Here is a 20,397-nt window from a genome sequence, read left to right as displayed (position 1 = left end):
CACTTCTGTTAGAAAGCAGGATGTCAAGCTGTATGTTCAAACATCAGTTTAAGTCAGTATGAGTGTTTTAATAGCTCAGACATCATTTAAGCTGCAAATACAGCTTCACTCAGTTCCCAGCTACAGCCTGACTGTGAGTACAGAACACATAACCTTTAGCAGAAATTTGAAGTAACCTAAAATCCCAGTCCTACTGAAACAACCCAAGCCCTGTATCTTGCATTGGATGCCTAAACACTCCTCAGAACTTTCAGAAACATTTTACAATTGATTGTATTAATGCTGCCATGAAAGTGCCTACATAAGTTATAAAGGATAGCAGCTTAAAAATATAGTAAAAGAACAAAAAAAAAAAATGCACTTCCATTTAATTTTCTTAGAATCTCTTTTATAAATTATAAAAAGCAGTAAGGAGACAACCATGGAATAAAAAGCCATGTTCTCTGGCTTCAGGACGAATGTTATCAACAAAATGAAAGAAACAAATATTTAGCAAAATAGCAATTCAGCCTCTAGAAAATTACAAGAGAAATCAAATAGAATATTGTCTACCCAATCTATGAACAAAAATAATAATAGACGCATATCAAAATATAATTTAACTGTATCTGTTCTTCAGCTTCCTAATACTTTTCAAATTAAACTGATTTTCTCTATATTATTTTGTTTATACCAGTGAAGACTACTCTGAACTTCAGTTTATTATGTTGCAAAAAACCCAAATTACTCTGAGCTTTTAGGCTGTAAAATGTGAGTAGAATATACCTCTGTTGGAAAGCAGGACGTCAAGCTGTAAGTTCAAACATCAGTTTAAGTCAGTGCGAGTGCTTTAATAACTCACACATCATTTAAGCTGCAAATACAGCTACACTTGGTTCCTAGCTAAAATGCTTTTTACACAGCTCGCAGGATGGTTTGGGTTGGAAGGGATTCTCTGGTTCTAGACCTCCTCTTATAAGCAGAGACACCTTCCACTTAACCAGGCTGCTCAAAGCCTGGTCATCCCCAGTTACTTTGTATATTTTGCTGTTCCTTGACTTCCAGCTCCCCAAAGTTGCTAGGCTGGCCATTACTGCTCATCTCATATTGTTTCAGAATTTTTTTTTTTTCATAAAAGTTATTACCCAGGCCACTGCTGAATACTGACCATTATATAATTTCTGCTATCACAGAACAGCCCTAAAACTCATCATTTACAAACAAAGTTTGTAGCTCATTCCAAAGTGGATACAGTACAGTGCTATTATCAAAAATGTGCTCTAACCAATCATTGTGCATTCCAAAAGGAGCTGTGAAAGAAAGAAATCAGCACACCTGCAGTTCTAGCTAAGATTTACACAGTGAAGAGACTCTCAGAGACATGCAGAAACTGCTTGTCCAGATTCAGGAACAGGTTCTGGGGTAGAAATAGTAGTGTTAAATAACTAAACGATTCCAGAAGTTCCACAATTCTCAAAGCAAGCTCCATGCTACTGCAGATGGATTGTGGGCACCTTTCAAGAATCTGCATTTGGTCCCATAACATTGTGGCAGTATTCAATTCTATGGCTAGTCCTAGAAGGCTGTGAAAAGCCACTACAACCCTGGAATCTTAAACTATAAACCAAATTAATACTCACTTATGAAAAACAACAGGTGCTGCTACTATGGAAATAAGTGAAGTTAAGAGGTTACCATGTTACTTGCTCACTGACAGCCTACAGGGATTCGAGCACCAGATTTCAGTTTCCATAAAACGCTACAGGGCAGGTGACAAAAATAATTAATTAAAGTTATATCTAGAAATACATAAAATAGTAAAAAAGAAGAAAACGATCTTCCTATAGATAGATACATGTATATACTGAAATCATACAGGCAGTTAGTCTATGCTTAAGTATTTAATTTCAAAAAGTGGCAAGGCGTAATGCAACAAAAATGTATTTTAAACTGCATTTCTATAGAAATTTCAAAAAGTATTTCATTATGAAAATGTTGTGGTTTTTTGTTTTTGTTTTTTTTTTAATAAAGCAGATGCTGGATTACATAAAAATAAAACAGCTTTAATCTCTATCTGCGATCTATGCTTTAACAAAGCATCACTAAAGAACATTCATTATACCTTTCAGAAAGGACAGACTGATTTATTTTTCTTCTAACACACCACTTTTCTGCAGGTTTGATAAGTAACTACAAAGAAAGAAGAAATCCAGTTGGAAGAAAACAACTTTATTAACAGACAGGACTCTATCATTTTGTTAAAAAAGTATTAAATAACAACACACACCACTTTATTTTTTTTCTTTTCACCTACATTTACTAAAGGATATTCGGAAGATGTAGTTTATATTGGGTTGACCCTACTTATTATTTTATAAATGAGTTTCAAGTAATCTGATCTCCATTTACGCAATGAAAGGAAAATGGTAGACTGTTGAGGACATCTGTCCATTTTTATCCGTAAATTTTTGCAAAAGAGAAAAAACAACTCAACTGACAGTATTTAAACATAGAAGCGGGAAACCACAAGCATTCCCTATCTATTATATGTTTCCACTCTACAACAAACTATGTCTTTCTTCCCAGAATGCAAGAAAACCTGCTTTATAGCTTTTTATATCTTATTCAGCTTATTCTAGGTATTACAATTTCCTAAGTCACTACATAAAACTTGCTTTTTCAATACTGTTTATTGTGTTTCATAAAAGTTCCATTACAAACAAATTCAGAGCAAATGCAGGTTGGAGGCATCATTTCCATTTATTACTTTTCATAATACCTTTTCCTCTCAAAGGTATCAACACAATCTCCAGAATTAGTGTCACTGTTCTCAAAGACAGATAAAGGACAAAAAAATCACAGCATACAGAGTCTAATCATTGTCATCTATCAACAACCAAAGGCACACTGAAATTACACAATGCAGTGTACAGTAATTGGATGGATATTTAAGATGATCCAATTTAAGAGTAAGACTATGAAAGCTTGGAGGTTTGGTAAAATACTTTTTCAGTTTGAGTGAGTTATATTTCTTTTACAAATAGACACCAGGAGGTCAAGGGAATCCCTCCAGAGAAAAATAGAGATCTCTTCAGGGCTTCCCTTAAGACAAATTGATGACACCTAGGAAGGAAAGGTTCCAGTGATGACAGAGAAGAGTAGAAGAAAAATTATGAGAAAGAACTTTGGGATTGTGCCAGCTGGAGCCAGAAAGACCAATGAGATGCTCAGGAAGCAAAGAATTCGATGAAATAAGTCTTGTGGAGGCAAAAGAGTACTCTGATGAGCTAGCTAGTACTACACAGAAGTACACATTGAATAGAGGCAAAGTTGCTCACAAATTCCTTTGACTTCTCTCTTAATTTGTCATAAACTTCTGTTTAATATCTTCTATTTAATAAAACCCAGACTTCAGATAATTTTAAGAGATTTTTTTCAGTGCTTTCAATTGAAAAAGGACTGTTAACTCATCTCCCCCTTCTGAGCATCCAGTAACCTTTTTAAGGTAGTACAGGCAGGTAAGACCTACCCTCTTTCTCACAACAGAATTCCTACAAAGGTTTTGTATCTTCTATTTCTATCACCACTTAGAAGGACAGTAGAAAATGAAATGACAGTAAGGCTGGTATTTAACATTTATACACGCTCTCTGCAAGAAAAGACAATCAGAAAACTGAAGTATTTTAGTTCCAAAAAAGTTCAGCCAAACTAAACCATGGAAGAGTCTGTGATTTTATCTCAGCCATCTGCTCATTTTATAAGCAAAGTATGTTTGATATACTGGAATAAATTCAAAGTCTTCAATCTGTCTCCTGTCTAAGACAAAGGAAGATACTGCAGTTTAAAAATGGAGAAAATGTGATTTCCATTATTCCTGAAGTATTAAAACACCTCTTGACTCCAGTCTGAGACGGAACATTATGCCCAATTTTTATTTATTCTGGTATCCAAAACTAAGTAAATACAACAATCACAATTCCTACTACCACTTAAAATAAATTGAACCATTCACAGAGCTTGGTAAACATTTACCATACAGTTCTTAGCACACTGAAGTCAGACACACATCACCACCTTCCCTCTAAAAGAACAGGCCATAGCTAATTCATAATTATTAGCACATACTTTTGTTATTCATTCTCTGCTAGAAAGCCTGGACATACACAATTGCTAGTCCAGCCTCCAGCAGTAATAGTATTCATCAGTAATCTTCTTGTGAGCCTTTACAATGGCCCTACTACTTGACTTCAATCATCTGTAAAGCTCCTTTATTCTGTTATCACATCAGTGTGAGGGAATGAATGCCAAGGATTGAATGCCCTCCTAAAGGAGTACAGTCCTGCAGTTAGCATAGCAATGAGCTTCATCTGACACTGCTGAACGCATTCTTTCACACTCTCCCTCTTGCAGAAGAATGCAAGCAAGACAAAAATAAATAAGAGCTTGTGCAAACGCTAAAAAACATACCTACAGAATAATATACTAAATACAGCATGTAACGGGTTAAGAAAGCATTTAAAGTTGTTATAAACAATACAATTAATAATAGAGGTTGCCGACAGCAGTTTCTTTCCATTCGTCAGAAGAAAGGAAAGGGCGGAATAATTATTTTACTAGTGAGAAAGATACAGAATTTCAATACAGTATGTCTCATCTATTCATACTCAGTTCTCATCTATTAATGTACATTTCTCATTAAACTCTTTTAATGTTACTGATGCAAGAATCTCAGCACAGAATTGTTCTTGCTCATTACAATAAAGGGAAGAAAACAAGAGATACAGTCAAAAAATTAATGTCAGTGTTCTAAGCAGAATCTGTTGGTAGCTCAGTCTGTCTCCTCTGTACTGTTAGTGTTGTGCATATTGCTTTAACAGAAACACGGGGTTTAGCCCAGTGTGAAATCTCTGCTTTTATGCATCCAGAATCTCGACTACTGCATCTACAAAGCTATCAGACAGCACAGGCAGGAAACTGAATTGTCATTCATAATTTAACATCGCTTTTTAGTGCTGACTAGGACAAAGGTTTTGATGCTTTTGATTCTTTAATTTAAAATACACCATGAAAGTAATCTGTGCTTTAACAGGAAGAAGTGCATCTTTCTAGCTCAAGTATGCTGGTGATTTTCAGTAATAAACACACAATAATGCATTTCAGGAAAATGTACATTTCAATGGCTAGTTAGAACAAAAAGCATTTTCTAATGAGCTATAAAACAGTATTTTTCCTCTAAAAGAGTTATTTCTATGACTTCTTTCTTTTAAATTTCGATAATTTACTTTCATAACAGTACTGAGAAAACACAATCTTGCATAGCTCTTTCCAAATAAGAAGAGTGGCTGAATGCCACAAAGGCATTATGAAGTTCAGCAAACAGTATCTGCTAATCACCTATTTTTTATTTAGCCAGAAGCAGATAATATCAATAAGCACTACATCCTGCAGTCTGTTTTAGAGCAAACAGGAATACAGTGAAATCTCTCTGCTGTAAAATATCTAGCAGCATCAAACTCCTATCCAAAGAAGCAATCTTGGTGTCCTTTCTTAGGGATAAAGGATTAATGTTGCAAGTGAATTGGGCTTCTGAACACTGCTCATAGAACGTGAACTGACATCTCAGCATTGTGGAGTGACTCAGCTGATGACATTGCCTTCAGGAGATACATTGATCCAGTGACATAAACAGCAAATTCTCCTGTAGGAATGTTTTAAATGTCTTTTTATTCTGTATTTTTGCAGCTTGTGAAAAGATCAAAACTCAGGAGCAGAGGCTCCTGAAGGCCTTCCCTGGTCTAAGTACATAGCTAAAATTATTGTGTCTTCCATGGTGGTAGATTGTAGCATGTGGAATTCTGGTGATATCCTTTTCTAAGTAATTTACGGAAAGAACTCTCAGACAAGGAAGAGAAGGAAGACATCAAAAGAAGTTACAAAAGGGATCATTTATTTTTATTTTTTCAGTAACTAGACATTAACTAATATATGAATTGTAGACTTACAAACAAATATTAGAACATGAAGGCAGTTAATGTGAACCACATCACAGGTGAAAATGGACCTCAACAGAAATGACCACGTCCAATGAGGTTCAGAGTCCTCTCAGCGATCTGAGACAATACAGCACCCGCAGCTCACAGTGTTTCAGTAAATAACATGAACCCAAACAACCAGGTTCTGCCAAAAGCAAACTCCAGGAAGACACATGCTTGCTGAACTAAAGTCCATTCAGCACTGTTGACATGCTGTTTTTACACATCAATAAACACCTGGACATCAATTTCAGCACTGAATGTGAGACTAACATTGTAGTTAACCATGTGCTTTAGTCAAGAATTCTTCAGGATGTACTCAACAACTTCATACTTCCAAAACACTAAATACAAAGAGTTTTCTGAATATACCAGTATTTATTTGCATTCCTGTAACCAGTGGGGCACTAAAAGGATCGAAGTGAAAAATACAATGTGGTGCTGGTAAGTAAAATATTTAATGAAGGTTCAACTCCAGAAGGTCTACTTTTCTACCCATACCAGCAGACTTTTTGGAAATAAAACCAGGACAAAAAATAAAAGCAATGATTTGTGGATGTGCCACCCTGTAAGTATTCAAGGCTGGGCTGGAGGGGGCTTTAGGCAGCCAGGTCTGGTGGGAGGTGTTCCTTTCTATGGCAGGAGCACTGGAAGAAGACAGTCTTTAAGGCCCCTTCCAAATGAAGCCATTCTATGGTCCTGTGACTCAAAAAGAAAGTTCTTTAGGGAAAGAAAAACGTGTTAACGTGACCGTTTAATTTAAACCACTTGTCATGTTTTTATGGTTTTTCATTGGTACTCTGCATCATAACACCATGCAGTGCACTGGGAGTTGAATGCTGCAGTTCCATGGACCGTTGATACACTTTGTGAGTTCTGGTCTCTTGGTCTCAAAAGAAAGACTGAACTACAACTCCCAGAAGACTTCAATTAATCTAAGATCCAGGTTATATTTTATCCAAGTCCTGGGTTATGTTACTGTTCTCAGAAAAATAAATAAATAAAATAAATAAATAAATAAAAGATAAACATTCTTAACTTTTATCAATTCTGTATCTCCTCCAATCTCAATTTTCTTCTGTAGGAATACCATGGAACCATATACCATCAGAATTAAACTTCTTTTATTTTCTTTTCTGACATTTTCATAAAAGCATTATAACTTCGATTTCTTGTTCCCAAGCGGCAACACTGACTTCATGGCTAATGATTACGTTCAAAAATAGGATTTCCCTTTTCTCCTCAAATCTTCGTCACTTTACACTTACATGAATGGAAATTTCAAGTGTCATTTTGTCCCTGTTACACTCAGAGCGTCTTCTTGCATCACAAATTCACTTCCATGCTTATTCTGAATAACCTGTTATCAGCTGCAAGCTTTCTTATAGCGTTATTCCCCTTCTTTTCCTGATCGCTTGTGAAGATACTAAATAACTACATGTTAACAACTAAATATGTAACATTTATGTAACAGAAATACAGATTGAGCACACAGGAACAATTCACAGATGTCTCCTGATGACTTCAGCATCGTTCCTCAAGTTAGAAACTAAATGTTAATATAAACGCTTTCCACTTTTTACTCTAGAAAATTATAATCTTCAGTTGAGATCCAAAATAAAGGAAAACAACAGAATCTCTATGCGCATTTGAAAGCAATCCAATTACTCTACTACATATATAATAAAAGACTAAGTTCCTTCAGAATGGGAAAAAAAAACAAAAGAAAACACAATACTGGGTAACCCACAGATCGTTCTGTTACAGTCAGTCTTCAAAAAGAATTACCTCAATGTTTCCTGTGCTATTATTATTTTCTAGATCTTTCAAAATATGAAAGTTTACTGCAATTCTTACCAAACACCCATTAACAAAAACTCAGATGTAGTTGGTAGAAAAATGCCACATACCAAAATAAGTAGCTTATAATGGAAATCTGTTTTCAAACATGATTTTAATCTGCAGGCTGAAAGATAATCACACAGGTAGATAAAGTGGATTTTGTATTAATCACTAATATTTATCTATGCTTAAAAAAGAACAGATTGAGAAAATTTCCTTAACAGAAATTCAATATTAAAAAAAAAATAAATACAAAAATTAGTACATTAGGTCTTTTAAAGTATCAGCTATACATTAACAAACAGCATTTTAAGTTTTGTTAATGAGCAACTGGTAGGATATGGGTTTTCCTTTCTCATATTAGCTTACCATTCTCATTTCTAAATCCTTTTCACTTTGACTCATCCATGCTTACTTGCTGCTGAGGAAAGGGCATAAAAAGGCATACTGGTTCAAATACTTAACGGATTTATGAAGAAGAATGTTGTAAGAAGGATTGCTTTGACAGCTTGATTAGATTAGCACAATCAATCAGTTTCAACAACATACGTTGTCCTTAGAAATACTGGCACTACAGCTTCCTTAGTGGATGCTACAGCACTTGAACTGAAAAGCATTAATACAAAATCTTTCCAATGCAAATTTTGATGGAAAATGAACCGAAGTATATTGAATAAGGGTGATGGCATTTACAAACACATTCATCTCACCAAAAGAATAAATTAGCAAAAGTGAAGCATAACCACCTGCATGGTTTTTTAGATAAGATGCATTTATAGTTTTAAAAAGTACAAGGAATCTGTAACTAGTTTATATATGGAAAATAACTTCACAATTTTCCTCCACACAAATGCCATGAAGTACTTCGAATACCTGATGGTATCATAAAAAACAGATAAAAAACATCACTACATACATCAAGATATGAGATTTTTGTCCTTGTTGATAGCAAGTGTTTAAAGGCAATTCAATACAGGATGCCAAATAATGAGAATAAAGATGAAGAATAGTTTGGGTCTGGGTTTGTGTCTTACTTCACACTTGATTTGGCTTGGATTTAGCTTCAGACTAGATTCAATTGTAACCCCTCAATGCAATGTTCCCATCATTTGGGTGGTTTCAAACTACCCAAGGCACTGCCATTAGGAGACAGTATGGTCAAATCCTTGTACTCCAAAAGTAATGCCTCCTACTTTTATTATGTTGGCCAAAAATGTCAGAGGCAGATGTTGGTATTCTGGCAGAAAGAGGTTGAACTTTCTTACCAGTATTCCACTACATTTTGTTGCTGTGCAACAAAGCAGAGGGTGTGTCTGACAAAATGGCATCCAGCATGGAAATGCATATGAACCAAAGATGTAGCACTGAATTTTCCTCCATGCAGAAAAAAATTGCACCCACTGACTTTCACTGACACTGCTGAACATTTACGGAGACTGAACAGTTGATGTGAGAGCAGTGAGACACTGTGTGGTGCATTACAGCAGTGATAACTGCAAGAATGGGTCACCTCCACTGCTGCAGGTATTTCTGAGTGTGACATGCAGGCTCTTGTTCATTGCTGGCAAAAATGTACAGCTAATGGTGGTAGCTACAGTAAAAAATAGTGTTTTTTAACTGAGAATTCACTGTATCAAACAGTGTTATTTTACTCTTTCTAGTGTAGTAGCCTTTATGCAAATAAACACAAGGCATTACTTTTAGTGCAATCTATGTCTTTAAAGAAAAGTCACAGGATCACAAATCATCCTCAAATTATGTTCCTAAAAGCATTTTTAGCAACCTCTGTCAGCACACATGAATACCAACCTGTGCTACTGGCAATGCACAGTCCAACTTCTATCTCCCTACATGAACTCTAAGCTTCATATTTCTCAAGCATTGCAGTTAATATGTATTAAGAACCTTATTCTGTTTTAACAACAGAATATATTTCATACAAAGTAATAAAGCTTTTTTAATCTTGTGAATAAATAAATAGATAAATAAATATGTCATTAATCCACCTCCTTCCAGTTTGTACCAAAATTTGTCTTCCTTCAATCATCACCACCACTGCGGCTTTCAAAACCAGCAGATGTTGAGTCACTGTCTTTACAATATGTGGTTCCCACAACAGCAATTTTTAATTTATTCATAAACTACGTGATTGTTTACAAAATCATGAAAACAACTATCACAGAACAGCAATTACGCTGAAGTTGTGATTCAGGCATTTTATCTTGAGTGCTCTACACAGCTTTATTTTGATTTTTAGGCTCACTGGAAGATATTACTACACTACAGAACATTGTTGATGACAACTGAGTTAGCTGAAATGAATCTTACTCACTGCCTCTCTTACGCAAGTTTCTTCACTGCTTTTGCGCACGGCAAAAATGTGCAGCCAACAATGCTGTGTATAGGAAGGAAATGAATGTTCTTCCATAGAAATACCTTTCCAAATAGATGAACGGAACAGGCAATTTTTTTATTTTTTTTTTTAATCTTAGAGATATTAGAAACAATTCATTTAAAATGAGCTGATACTACTAGCAATTACTGATTTGTTCAGTATCAGAATAGTCACAAAGATTATGAAATATTTCACAACCTGTGCTTTTAAGTGCACATTCTACATTCTGTTCATAGATCTGAATGGTCAGAAGGACAACTTACTTTTTGAACCAGTGTGAAAATGAAAATTCCTATGTAGAATTTTTTTTGTGTTCTTTTCAAGTGTATCCTAACTAGAAATTTATCCTAACTAGTAAATTTAAAGAAATAATGCATACTCAATAAAGCTCAGATGACAGATGAAATTAGACTTAATTTGAAAACTATTATTCATAACTGATGGTACGTTAGCATTATTTTAGAACTCTGTCATATTCAGTGACACACTGTAGCATATTTAACATTACTTCATTTTCACATACAAAAATATAAATCCCAATTAGGCTTAAAACATCCAAAATTCAGCACAGATTTACACTCACTTTGAAATAGTGGGGTGGGCTTTTTTATTTTTATTCTTTTATTAATCATTAATTCTTGAAACACAGGATAGAATAATAGAATCATTAAGGTCAAGGGACCGCTAAGATCATCTAGTCCAACCCTCCACCTCCCACCAATACTGCCCACTAAGCCATATCCCTTCTTTAAGCACTTCCAGGGACAGTGATTCCACCACCTCATTAAGACACAGCCTTTTCCAGTGCCTCACCACTCTTGCTGAGAAAAAATCTTTCCTAGTATCCAACTTGAAACTCCCCTGGCAAAATCTGAGGTCATTACCTCTCATCCTGTTGCTCTTACTTGGAAGAAGGGGCCAACTCCCTGCCTTGCCACAACCTCTTTTCAGGCAGTTGCAGGGAGCAACAAGGTTTCCACTGAGCCTCCTCTTTTCCAGACTGAACCGTCCCAGTTTTTCAAGCTTCTCCTTATCAGACCTGTGAAGGTTCCGGACAGCTTTTTGGCCCTTCTCTGGACATGCTCCAGGATCTCCCTGTCTTTTTTGTACTGAGGGGCCCAAAACTGAACACAGCACTTGAAGTGCAGCCAGACCAGTGCTGAGTAAAGAGGGCACACTGCTGGTTGATACCTAACATCCTCCAATCCTTTTCCTCCACACAGCTTTTTAGCCACTCTGCCCCAAACCTGTAACACTGCAAGGAATTGTTGTTGTCTTGAACTTCATCCCATTGGCCTCAGCCAATGCAGCCTGTCTAGATCCCTCTGATGGGCATTCAACGCTGTGTGATCACACTCAAGATCATCTATTCCATAATCTTCCCCAGCACTGAGGTCAGGCTGGCAGGCCTGCAGTTCACTGGATCCTTCTTACAATTCTTCTTAGAGATGGAAGTCACATTAGCAAGTCTCCAGTTACCCAGTGCCTCTCCAGCTGACTGGCATCACTGATAAATGGCAGAAAGCAGCCTGGCAGTCACCTCTGCCAGCTCCCTTAGCACCCTTGGGTGTATCCCATCTGGCTCAAGTGAGGGAAAAACATACTGGAATAACCATTCTATCTGATTTAAAGAAATGCACAATTTTCATATTAGAAAATCATACCCTTCATATTAGTTAAGAACTGTTATTGTTTGTGTTTTTTTTTTTTAATTGGGAAGTAGAAAGTAGCTTGGAGAATGCAAGATAAAAAATACAATGAACACAAAAAATCCAGCACAGGATCTACTATGAAAAGTTACAAGGTAAGAAAACTAGGTGCTTTGATAAAAAAAAAGGAAAAAGAAAGAATTCTTGGTATCAGTAATTGCCATCAGCTATCTTGGGAGAACTGTCATACAGGCACTCTGAAACACACATCTTAACGAAGGGAGTCAGGTCAGAAATAAAAAAAATAGCGGATATGCATATCATCAGCATAAAGCTGACAGTGAAGCTATAAGGAAAGCCTCAGATCACCCATGAATACGATGGAGAAGTTAAAAAAAAAAAGGGGGGGGGGAGGGGCGGAGAGGGGCCAACAAACCCTGTGAGACTGGAAGAAAGGGCAGAAAAGCTCCCAGCATAGACAGTCAAGGGCAATCCAAGCAGCAGAGCAAAGCACAAGACTGTCATTTATCAGGAAAACAAGAAAGGCCAGAATATTAAGGAAGAAGCAGTCATTACAAGGAGCAAAAGCATAGCACAGACCAAGAAGAAAGAAGATAAGGACTTAATATTTCAGGTAGTTCTAATAATGTTGTGCATTCCAGAAATAAACAGTAATTATATATTTCAAAATCCCACCAGAAGTACCTATGCAATTATAAATAAACTATTTTTAGTGGATGTTACTGTATTTGTGAAGTACTGGTTTGTCATTTCTTACAGAAAGTTGCATTTGAGTGCAGGTAATACATCTTACATAGAGCAAAGGATTTAAAAAGTATTTTGAAAGCTTAACAGATTTTCTGAGCTGGCTGCTGAAAAGCTTTGTAACTGAAATATTCTGCTTCCAAGCAGAGCAGGTTAATTTATATACTTCAACCCACTATCTTCAGTGTAGTTCTGTCATCTGTAGCTGATTAGTACATTAACACGTACTAATTATTTTACATACGGCCATGAGGCTGCCTATTTTGTAAACTGGCATCAACCATTGATTCATTTCTGAATTTCACAACCCTATTTTATAGTAATTTATTTTGTTCCTTACCTGCACAGAGTTCTGCTATTCAGAAATTTATCATGCACAACAATATAAATCATATCCTGTACTATTTCAAATTACGTTGTTCATTTTCTGATGTAACAAAATGCCCAGACTTCTGTTCAGTCCTTCATAAACACTTTAATTTGATTTAAAATTCCCAAGTTTTACGCAATTTTGAAACATTAGACAGTCCTACATTAAGGCAGGCTACACCAACTATACAACAGCTATGGACGCTTTAATAAGTTTAAATAAGGAACCAAAGAACCATGTAACGTGTTTATATTATTTTACAGTTGTTCAGGTTTTAACAACAACCCATTAGAAACAAAAGGGGAAAAAAAAAACCACCAAAATGTTGATCACTTCTAGAATCGTCAGTACCTACCTACTGCAGCTAGATACCAACAACTAGGAACTAACATCAAGATCTTGAGAAAACTAATGGGGTTACTCTTTTAAAATGCTGAACAACTTGTAACAAGTGTTAAAGCAAGGAAGTAAAGCTGAGCAAAGAGATGGCTCTGGGGAAAGGAGTTCCATTCCCTGCTGCAGGACATGTGCAAAGTTCCTTTTGCAGTCTGGCTTCTTCCCCTGAGAGTTCCAAATTACTTACACAGCACCTACTGAAGAGTCTCTGCATCCAATACAGAAAGTTAAGTACAAATAGAATCATAAAATTGGCTGGGTTGAAAAGGACCACAATGATAATTCAGTTTCAACCCCCCTGCTATGTGCAGGGTTGCCAACCACCAGACCAGGCTGCCCAGACCCACATCCAGCCTGGCCTTGAATGCCTCCAGGGATGGGGCTTCCTTGTGCAACCTGTTCCAATGCATCACCACCCTCTATGTGAAAAAACTCCTCCTAATATCTAACCTAAACCTCCCCTGTCTCAGTTTAAAACCATTCCCCCTTGTCCTTGCACTATCCACCCTCGTAAGCGACTGTTCTCCTTCCTGTTTATATGCTCCCTTCAAGTTCTGGAAGGCCAACAGAATGTATCATAATTGTGTCCATTAACTCTCATGTTTAAAGAGCATAAAGGTACAAGTGAAAGCCCAGAACCATTGAGCTTAAGGAAGTTTCAGGTAACAATGCTTGGAATGGAATTGGAGTGATTGTCTTATTATTTATTTATTTATTCTTAATGGTACCTAATTGCGGAAAGGGTAAAACAGAAAATCACAACTTAAACTGAATCAACTCTAGTTGAAAACCCTGCAATTAAATTTGCAATTTTATTTTTTCTATTTTTCTTTTGTTTTGCAGAAAGCAAAGCTTACACTGACTCTGATTTGTTGGTGTTTTGGTTTTTTTTTTTAAATGCAGTTAAGGTCTAGCAGTACATTTCTTTTTAAAGCAAGCAGTAAAAGGAAGCTTCCTAACTCTGCTGTAAGGACACATGGCTGCAAAAACCACACAGCTGACAGCACTCATCAGATTGGATCTGTGCTTTTTCATGCTTCATCAAAGGTACTTTTCATCAACAGTGAGCGAGTTTAATACAAACAAAGCCCCTGAAGACAAACTTGCTGCTACCTATTACTAAAGCCGTTATTTGGCTTACAAAATTGCCATTTTGCATAGCAAAAAAATGAAGAAGCCTCTGAATGTCACACACCAGTTTCACACTGGTGAGCTGGCACTTTGAAAAGCTATAGAATGTTAAACAGGCACTGGAGGAATTTCATTGAGGTAAGCAATGCGTAACTGAACTAGAACAGGTTATAATGCTCCTCTTAATGCAGCCCAGCATACTGTTGGTTTGTGGGTTTTTTTTTGCTGTGAAGGTGCCTTGCTGACTCCTGGTCAGCCTGGTGTGCACCAGCGCTGCAAAGTCTTTCCCAGCAAAGCTGCATTCCAACTCACCAGACCCCAGCATGTTCAGGTGCCTGAGCTATTACTCTCCAGATGGAGGACTTTGAATTTCTGCTTGCTGAAGTTCATGAGATCCCTCTACATACCATTGTCAGATTTGCCAACTTCCCTTTCCACGGCAGCCCGAGCTGTGGTGTATCAGCCATGCCTTCTCATTTAGTATCACCTATGAACTGAGTTCTGCTCAATAGAGTCACTAGTGCCTTGTCTGTAAGTGGATGTTGTGCAACTTATCATAAACCCTTGGGCCCAACTGTTCAGTTAATCTTTAAATGCACCTAACTAGCCACTTAAAGAACCCACATTCATCAGCTTGTCTACTGCAGGTTGTTCCAAAAGTAATGCCTCCTACTCATTTCCATGAAAACTAAAATAGAGTGCATTTACACCACTTAATAGGGGAAATTCTCAGCTACTAAGCACTTCTTTTTCAATGTTCACCAAAATTAATTCTTCATTTTTGCCAGTGATGAACAAGAGCCTGCATGTTGTGCACACAGAACTCCATAAACAGGCAGATTTCTTCCACATGGTTGAATACAATTCCATACCAGGCGCCATTTTGTCAGACTGCCCCTCTGTTGCCGTGTGTCTCTCAGAGACAAAATCTAACAGAATACTGGTGGGAAGGTTCAACCATACTACAAGTTGCTTTCATCTTTTTTGACAAGCTAGACATCTCACTGTAGACCACTACCAGATGAGTAAACCATAACCATGAAAAGGGGTTATTTAAAGAACTATAAATCCTGTGAAACTAGGTGAGCCAGAAGTTTTTATTATCACTCACAGTCACAGTCTCAAATCCTGACTTTTCTTATTTATATAAATAAAAATATGCAGTCTTAGCTGCTGTTTTATTGACAAAAGACATTTTATGCTCTCTCCCAAATATGCCTTAATTTTTTAAGCTTGATTATTTTTTTAACATGATTTTTTTCAGAATTTTAAAATAAAAAATACTACTAAAATTCTCCTACAGAAAAAGAAAAACTACTTCAAAGTAGAAAGGAAGGAAAATAAACTATTTTCTAGACTACATCTAACATTTAACTATCATCCCATAAAATTCATCAAGATCCTGATCAATAGATCACTTTAAAGTACATGCTTAATTACCTAAATTCATTACTTGCTCAAATGAAGTCAATGAAATTACTCATATCCTTTAAGTTACACAGAAGAGAAAATACTCCATCTTATCCATTTTGCATGTGCAATTAACTTCTGTTTAGCCAGAGAAAAATTGCCATCTATTTCAATAGCACCAGGGGCTGTCTTATGAAGTTGAATGAAGGAAAAAGTGAATGGTTCTCTATGTATATCTGGGGGTTTAACTAAGCTGCACACAGCTGTTTGCTCATTCCCACTCTGTCAATAGGATGGGGGAGAAAATAAAAAATAGAAGAACAACCAACAAAGCAGAACTCATGGGTTGCAATAAAAAATATTTGCTAAGAAAGAAAAGTAAGATGGAAACTAAAATACTAAATACATATACACATACAGACATACGTATAGATTTATATACATACATATGCATACAGACGCAAAATGTGATGAAACTCAGTGAGCTTCCCTTTTTTAGATTAAATATTTGCAAACATGATATATGTTTAAGCTACACAGGTAATGAAGATCTGGTCAATACAATCAATGAAGCCTATAAAGAGATTTAGTTGACCAGCCACTCTAAGCCATAGGAAAGCATTCCCTAAGCTTCCCTGTCTTTATTTACTAGGCCTCCTTGCACTAACATGGAATCTTTGATACCTGATAAGGGACTACACACACAAGCAGTAAGATACTGATTTTTTTACATTCATGTGTCAAACTAAACCCCACCTTTACTATTACTGGACAGGCTGGATAAGTGGACCAATGTGAATCTAATGAGATTCAACAAGGTCAAGGTGTTGCACTTGGGCTGGGGCAATCCCAGGTATTTATACAGACCGAGGGAAGAACTACACAGGAGCAGCCCTGCAGAGAAGGACTTGGGGGTCTCGGTAAATGAGAAGCTGGACATGATCCAGCAGAGTGTGCTTGCAGCCTGGAAGGCCAGCTGTGTTGTGGGCTGCATTAAAAAAGGGGTGGTCAGCAGGGAGAGGGAGGTGATTATCCCCCTCTACTCAGCTCTTGTGAGGCCCCATCTGCAGTACTGTGTACTGGGGGCCCAGCACAGGAAAGGCATGGAGCTCTTGGAACAGGTCCAGAGGAGATGACTGGAGGGCTGGAGCACCTCTCCTGTGAGGAAAGGTTGAGGGAACTGGGCTCTGGGGAGACCTCATTATGGCCTTCCAGTATTTGATGAAAATGTATAAACAGGTGGGGTTATGACTGTTTGCAAGGCTGGATAGTGATAGGACAAGGGGGAATGGTTTTAAACTGAGACAGGGGAAGTTAGATATTAGGAGGAAGTTTTTCACTCAGAGGGTGGTGACACACTGGAGGAGGTTGCCCAAGGAGGCTGTGGATTCACATTCATTCAAGGCCAGGCTGGATGTGGCTCTGGGCAGCCTGTTCGCTTGGTTGGCAACCGTGCCCACAGAAGTGGGATTGAAAAAAGATTATCTTTAAGGTCCTTTTCAACACAGGCCATTCTATGTTTCTATTAACAGTGAGTGCAGAGGTTGGAAGACCAGAAAGTAGAAATCTTGGAATTTAAGGTCCAACAGACTTCTAATGTCTATGCATTCATGAGTAATATGCAAACCCATCCAAAGGCATGGCAGATGATCACTTCAATTCTCCTACAGTCATATTCAAGCACCTACTACAGTTATTAACTTTAAGTTTTATAATTGCTAGTACTACTGCTCATTCCTCAGAGTTCAGGTAAATGTCACTATACAGGCAACCTAATTCTCAGTCCTCATGTTTCCTATCCTCCTCTGTAAGTACTACAGAATCTAACCGGGGAGACAAGCAGTGACAAGATTCCTTCTTCCCATAATGAAAAGAAAGAATGTGATAACAAGCAAAGGACTAAGCAGATGAGATGTACTAAATAAAATGTCTAAGATCACTATTAGGAAAGCTGATGGGCTGGCTAAAGTACGAAGCTGAATTTTCTATTTGATAGAATATTTCATTGTTTGTGTTGTTTGTTGGTTGTTTATTTTTTTTGGTGGGGTGTTGGTTGGTTCTTGTTTGTTTTAGTTTGGTTGCTTTTGCTCTTGTTGCTTGTTTGTATTAAAACCTGTTTTGCTGAAACAAAGCATATAGATCAGATCAGGGGGAAGATGAGGATACATAACTGTAGATCACAGTTTGGGATCAGAACGTACAGCAAGATTGTGGATATGCTTAATTTGTTTGCATGAGGAGACTGGGAACCTTGTCTCCCATTAAAAATTAAAATTAAATAGGAATTAATAAACAGGACCTCGATAATAAACAATACCAATCGTATACAAGCAATTTGTATACAATACAAATATTTGTATTCTACAAATAGCATTTAGATTATTTCCTTCCTAGGAGAAAACCAGAGAACTTATAAAAATATGAAGGAGTTGAAGGAGTACTTTTTAAGGTCAGAAAAATAGACACTCAAAAGCATATAACCTTTATGTATGTTCATATCTGTACAAAAAGTTGCACTCATAGTTGAAGATAAACTTTTTCTGACTAACACTCTTACCTTCTTGTCTGTCAGTTTTATGCTACTTCAGATTGCAGTTAGCAGAAGATAAACAATAAGAGGTCACTGACTTCAGTGTTATGCCACTGGAATATAATTGCCTGCCAAAATAAAGTCTTAATGAGCACAATTCTTGTCAATGGGAAGTTGCCTTGGCAACATAGTTGTCCTGGCAGATAACAATCCATGTGGTGTAAGGCGATGAGAGTCAGTTGGCTGACAAAAACTGAAAAAGTAAAAAAAAAAAAAAACAAAAAAAACCAAAAAACCAACAAACTTCACAATTGCTAAGGTTGAAGGGAAACTATAAGCATCAGGAGACTAATGTCATATGGGAAAATACTAACTTGAACACAAAAGGAGAGTTAGAGTAAGGATGTTTTGTTCAGAAAGGAAATATTTAGATTGCAAACCTTATAACTACAAGCTCTTTTATGTTTAGCATCCAAGAACTAATTTTAATAACATCTTTAGAATTACTTTTAAAGAAGATAATGTGAAAAGGTGCTCTTGAATTATGGTGAAAGTAGGGACAATTGCAGCTCAGTTCAGGAGAGAGCAGAACAGTGAATTCCAGCTCTCAGGCAGGAAGCTGGTGAAAACAAACACCATTCCTTATACCAAACAAGGGATGCCAGAATCAAAGGGGAAAGCATAACTTGATTATAGGCTCCAGAGTCCTCTGATGATTCTGAATCCAAGAGATTATCTCACAGTATATTTCACGCAGACAAGAAGTCATTACTAAGTTAAGCAGATTTTACCTTTATTTCCTAAGAAAATTAAACTTTCACATTTGCATTTTATGTCCAGGCAGGAAAGGTTATGTTCCACCACGTCTATCTCTCCTATTTCAGAAACATTTAACCCACTGGTCAGCTTCAATCAAATTGACAAATGTCTATAAATCTTAAAGACACGATCTTACCTGTGAATAAGTAATTGGACATTAAATATTCACATGTCCAAATCTTTTCAACAATTTCATTTAGCTAGACTCTGACACTGTTGTGGAACAGGACAGAAAGAGGACATGAATTAAAGAAAAAATAAAATACAAGCAATGAAAGAGCAAAAATAACAGTAAGATTAGTATTACTCAGTAAATTACTGAACAATCTTGAAAATGAACAGTTTGGTAGAGAAACAAACTTATTGAGGATATTCTCAATCCTGAGAAATACATCTGGCTGCAAAATGTTGCAGAGAGCTATCATGCCACTGACCAACAAAATGGATGAACTACGTTGTTTTTTAAACTATAACATTAGATGTCTATATTAAAAGAAAGTCCCTCCCACTCTCCAACAAAATCTATGAATTTGTTGTATAAGTGATACAAAGATGCAAAGGTGAAAAAAAGCAAAAGTATGTTACCATGCCAGTCAGCAGAAGTCCAACCTGAGACACATGACAATAAGAATGAGCATCAAGAGGAAGAGAAAATAAACTTCAATCTCTCCTTGTATAAGAAATGTATGTAAATTGCTACTCGAGTACTTGCAATAATATTTGGTCTAATGAAGACACACATTTTTCCTATGCCTTTTCCCTATGCCTTTCATAAATCTTTCAACTATTTTACATTTTATAGAATCATATAGAAAGGTTTGGGTTGAAAGGGACCTCAAAGCCCATTCCAACCCCCTGCTATGGGATGGCTGCCACCCACCACATCAGGGTGCCCCATCCAACCTGGCCTTGAACACTTCCACAGATGGGGGAATTCACAGCTTCTCTGGGCATCCTGTTCTCTGTGAAAAACTTAGAATCACTGAATCACCAAGGTTGGAATAGACCTCCAGGATTATCTAGTCCAACCAGCCACCTACCACCAATATTTCCCTCTGGACAACATTTTACATGATGTT

At 36.8% G+C, this 20,397-nt stretch overlaps 1 protein-coding gene across 2 annotated transcripts in view; it reads right to left on the bottom strand.

The window, feature by feature from the left end:
* The window catches only part of TBC1D22A (TBC1 domain family member 22A), a 141,837-nt gene that overhangs the window by 44,425 nt on the left and 77,015 nt on the right, over positions 1 to 20,397 (bottom strand). The window contains exon 12 of one of the 2 annotated variants that reach the window (XM_015851951.2): positions 6,361 to 6,710. The exons of the other annotated variant lie outside the window; for it this stretch is intronic. Coding sequence (XP_015707437.1) covers positions 6,645 to 6,710 — 66 coding nt within the window. The 3' untranslated portion in view covers positions 6,361 to 6,644. Of the gene's footprint in view, positions 1 to 6,360; positions 6,711 to 20,397 lie in introns of those variants that run through there. 2 annotated transcript variants of the gene reach the window in all.

This window comes from Coturnix japonica, chromosome 1 (assembly GCF_001577835.2).
Source record: "Coturnix japonica isolate 7356 chromosome 1, Coturnix japonica 2.1, whole genome shotgun sequence".
Taxonomy (NCBI): domain Eukaryota; kingdom Metazoa; phylum Chordata; class Aves; order Galliformes; family Phasianidae; genus Coturnix; species Coturnix japonica.
Note: the sequence above shows the minus strand (reverse complement) of the source record. Positions and strands in the feature narration are given on the sequence as shown.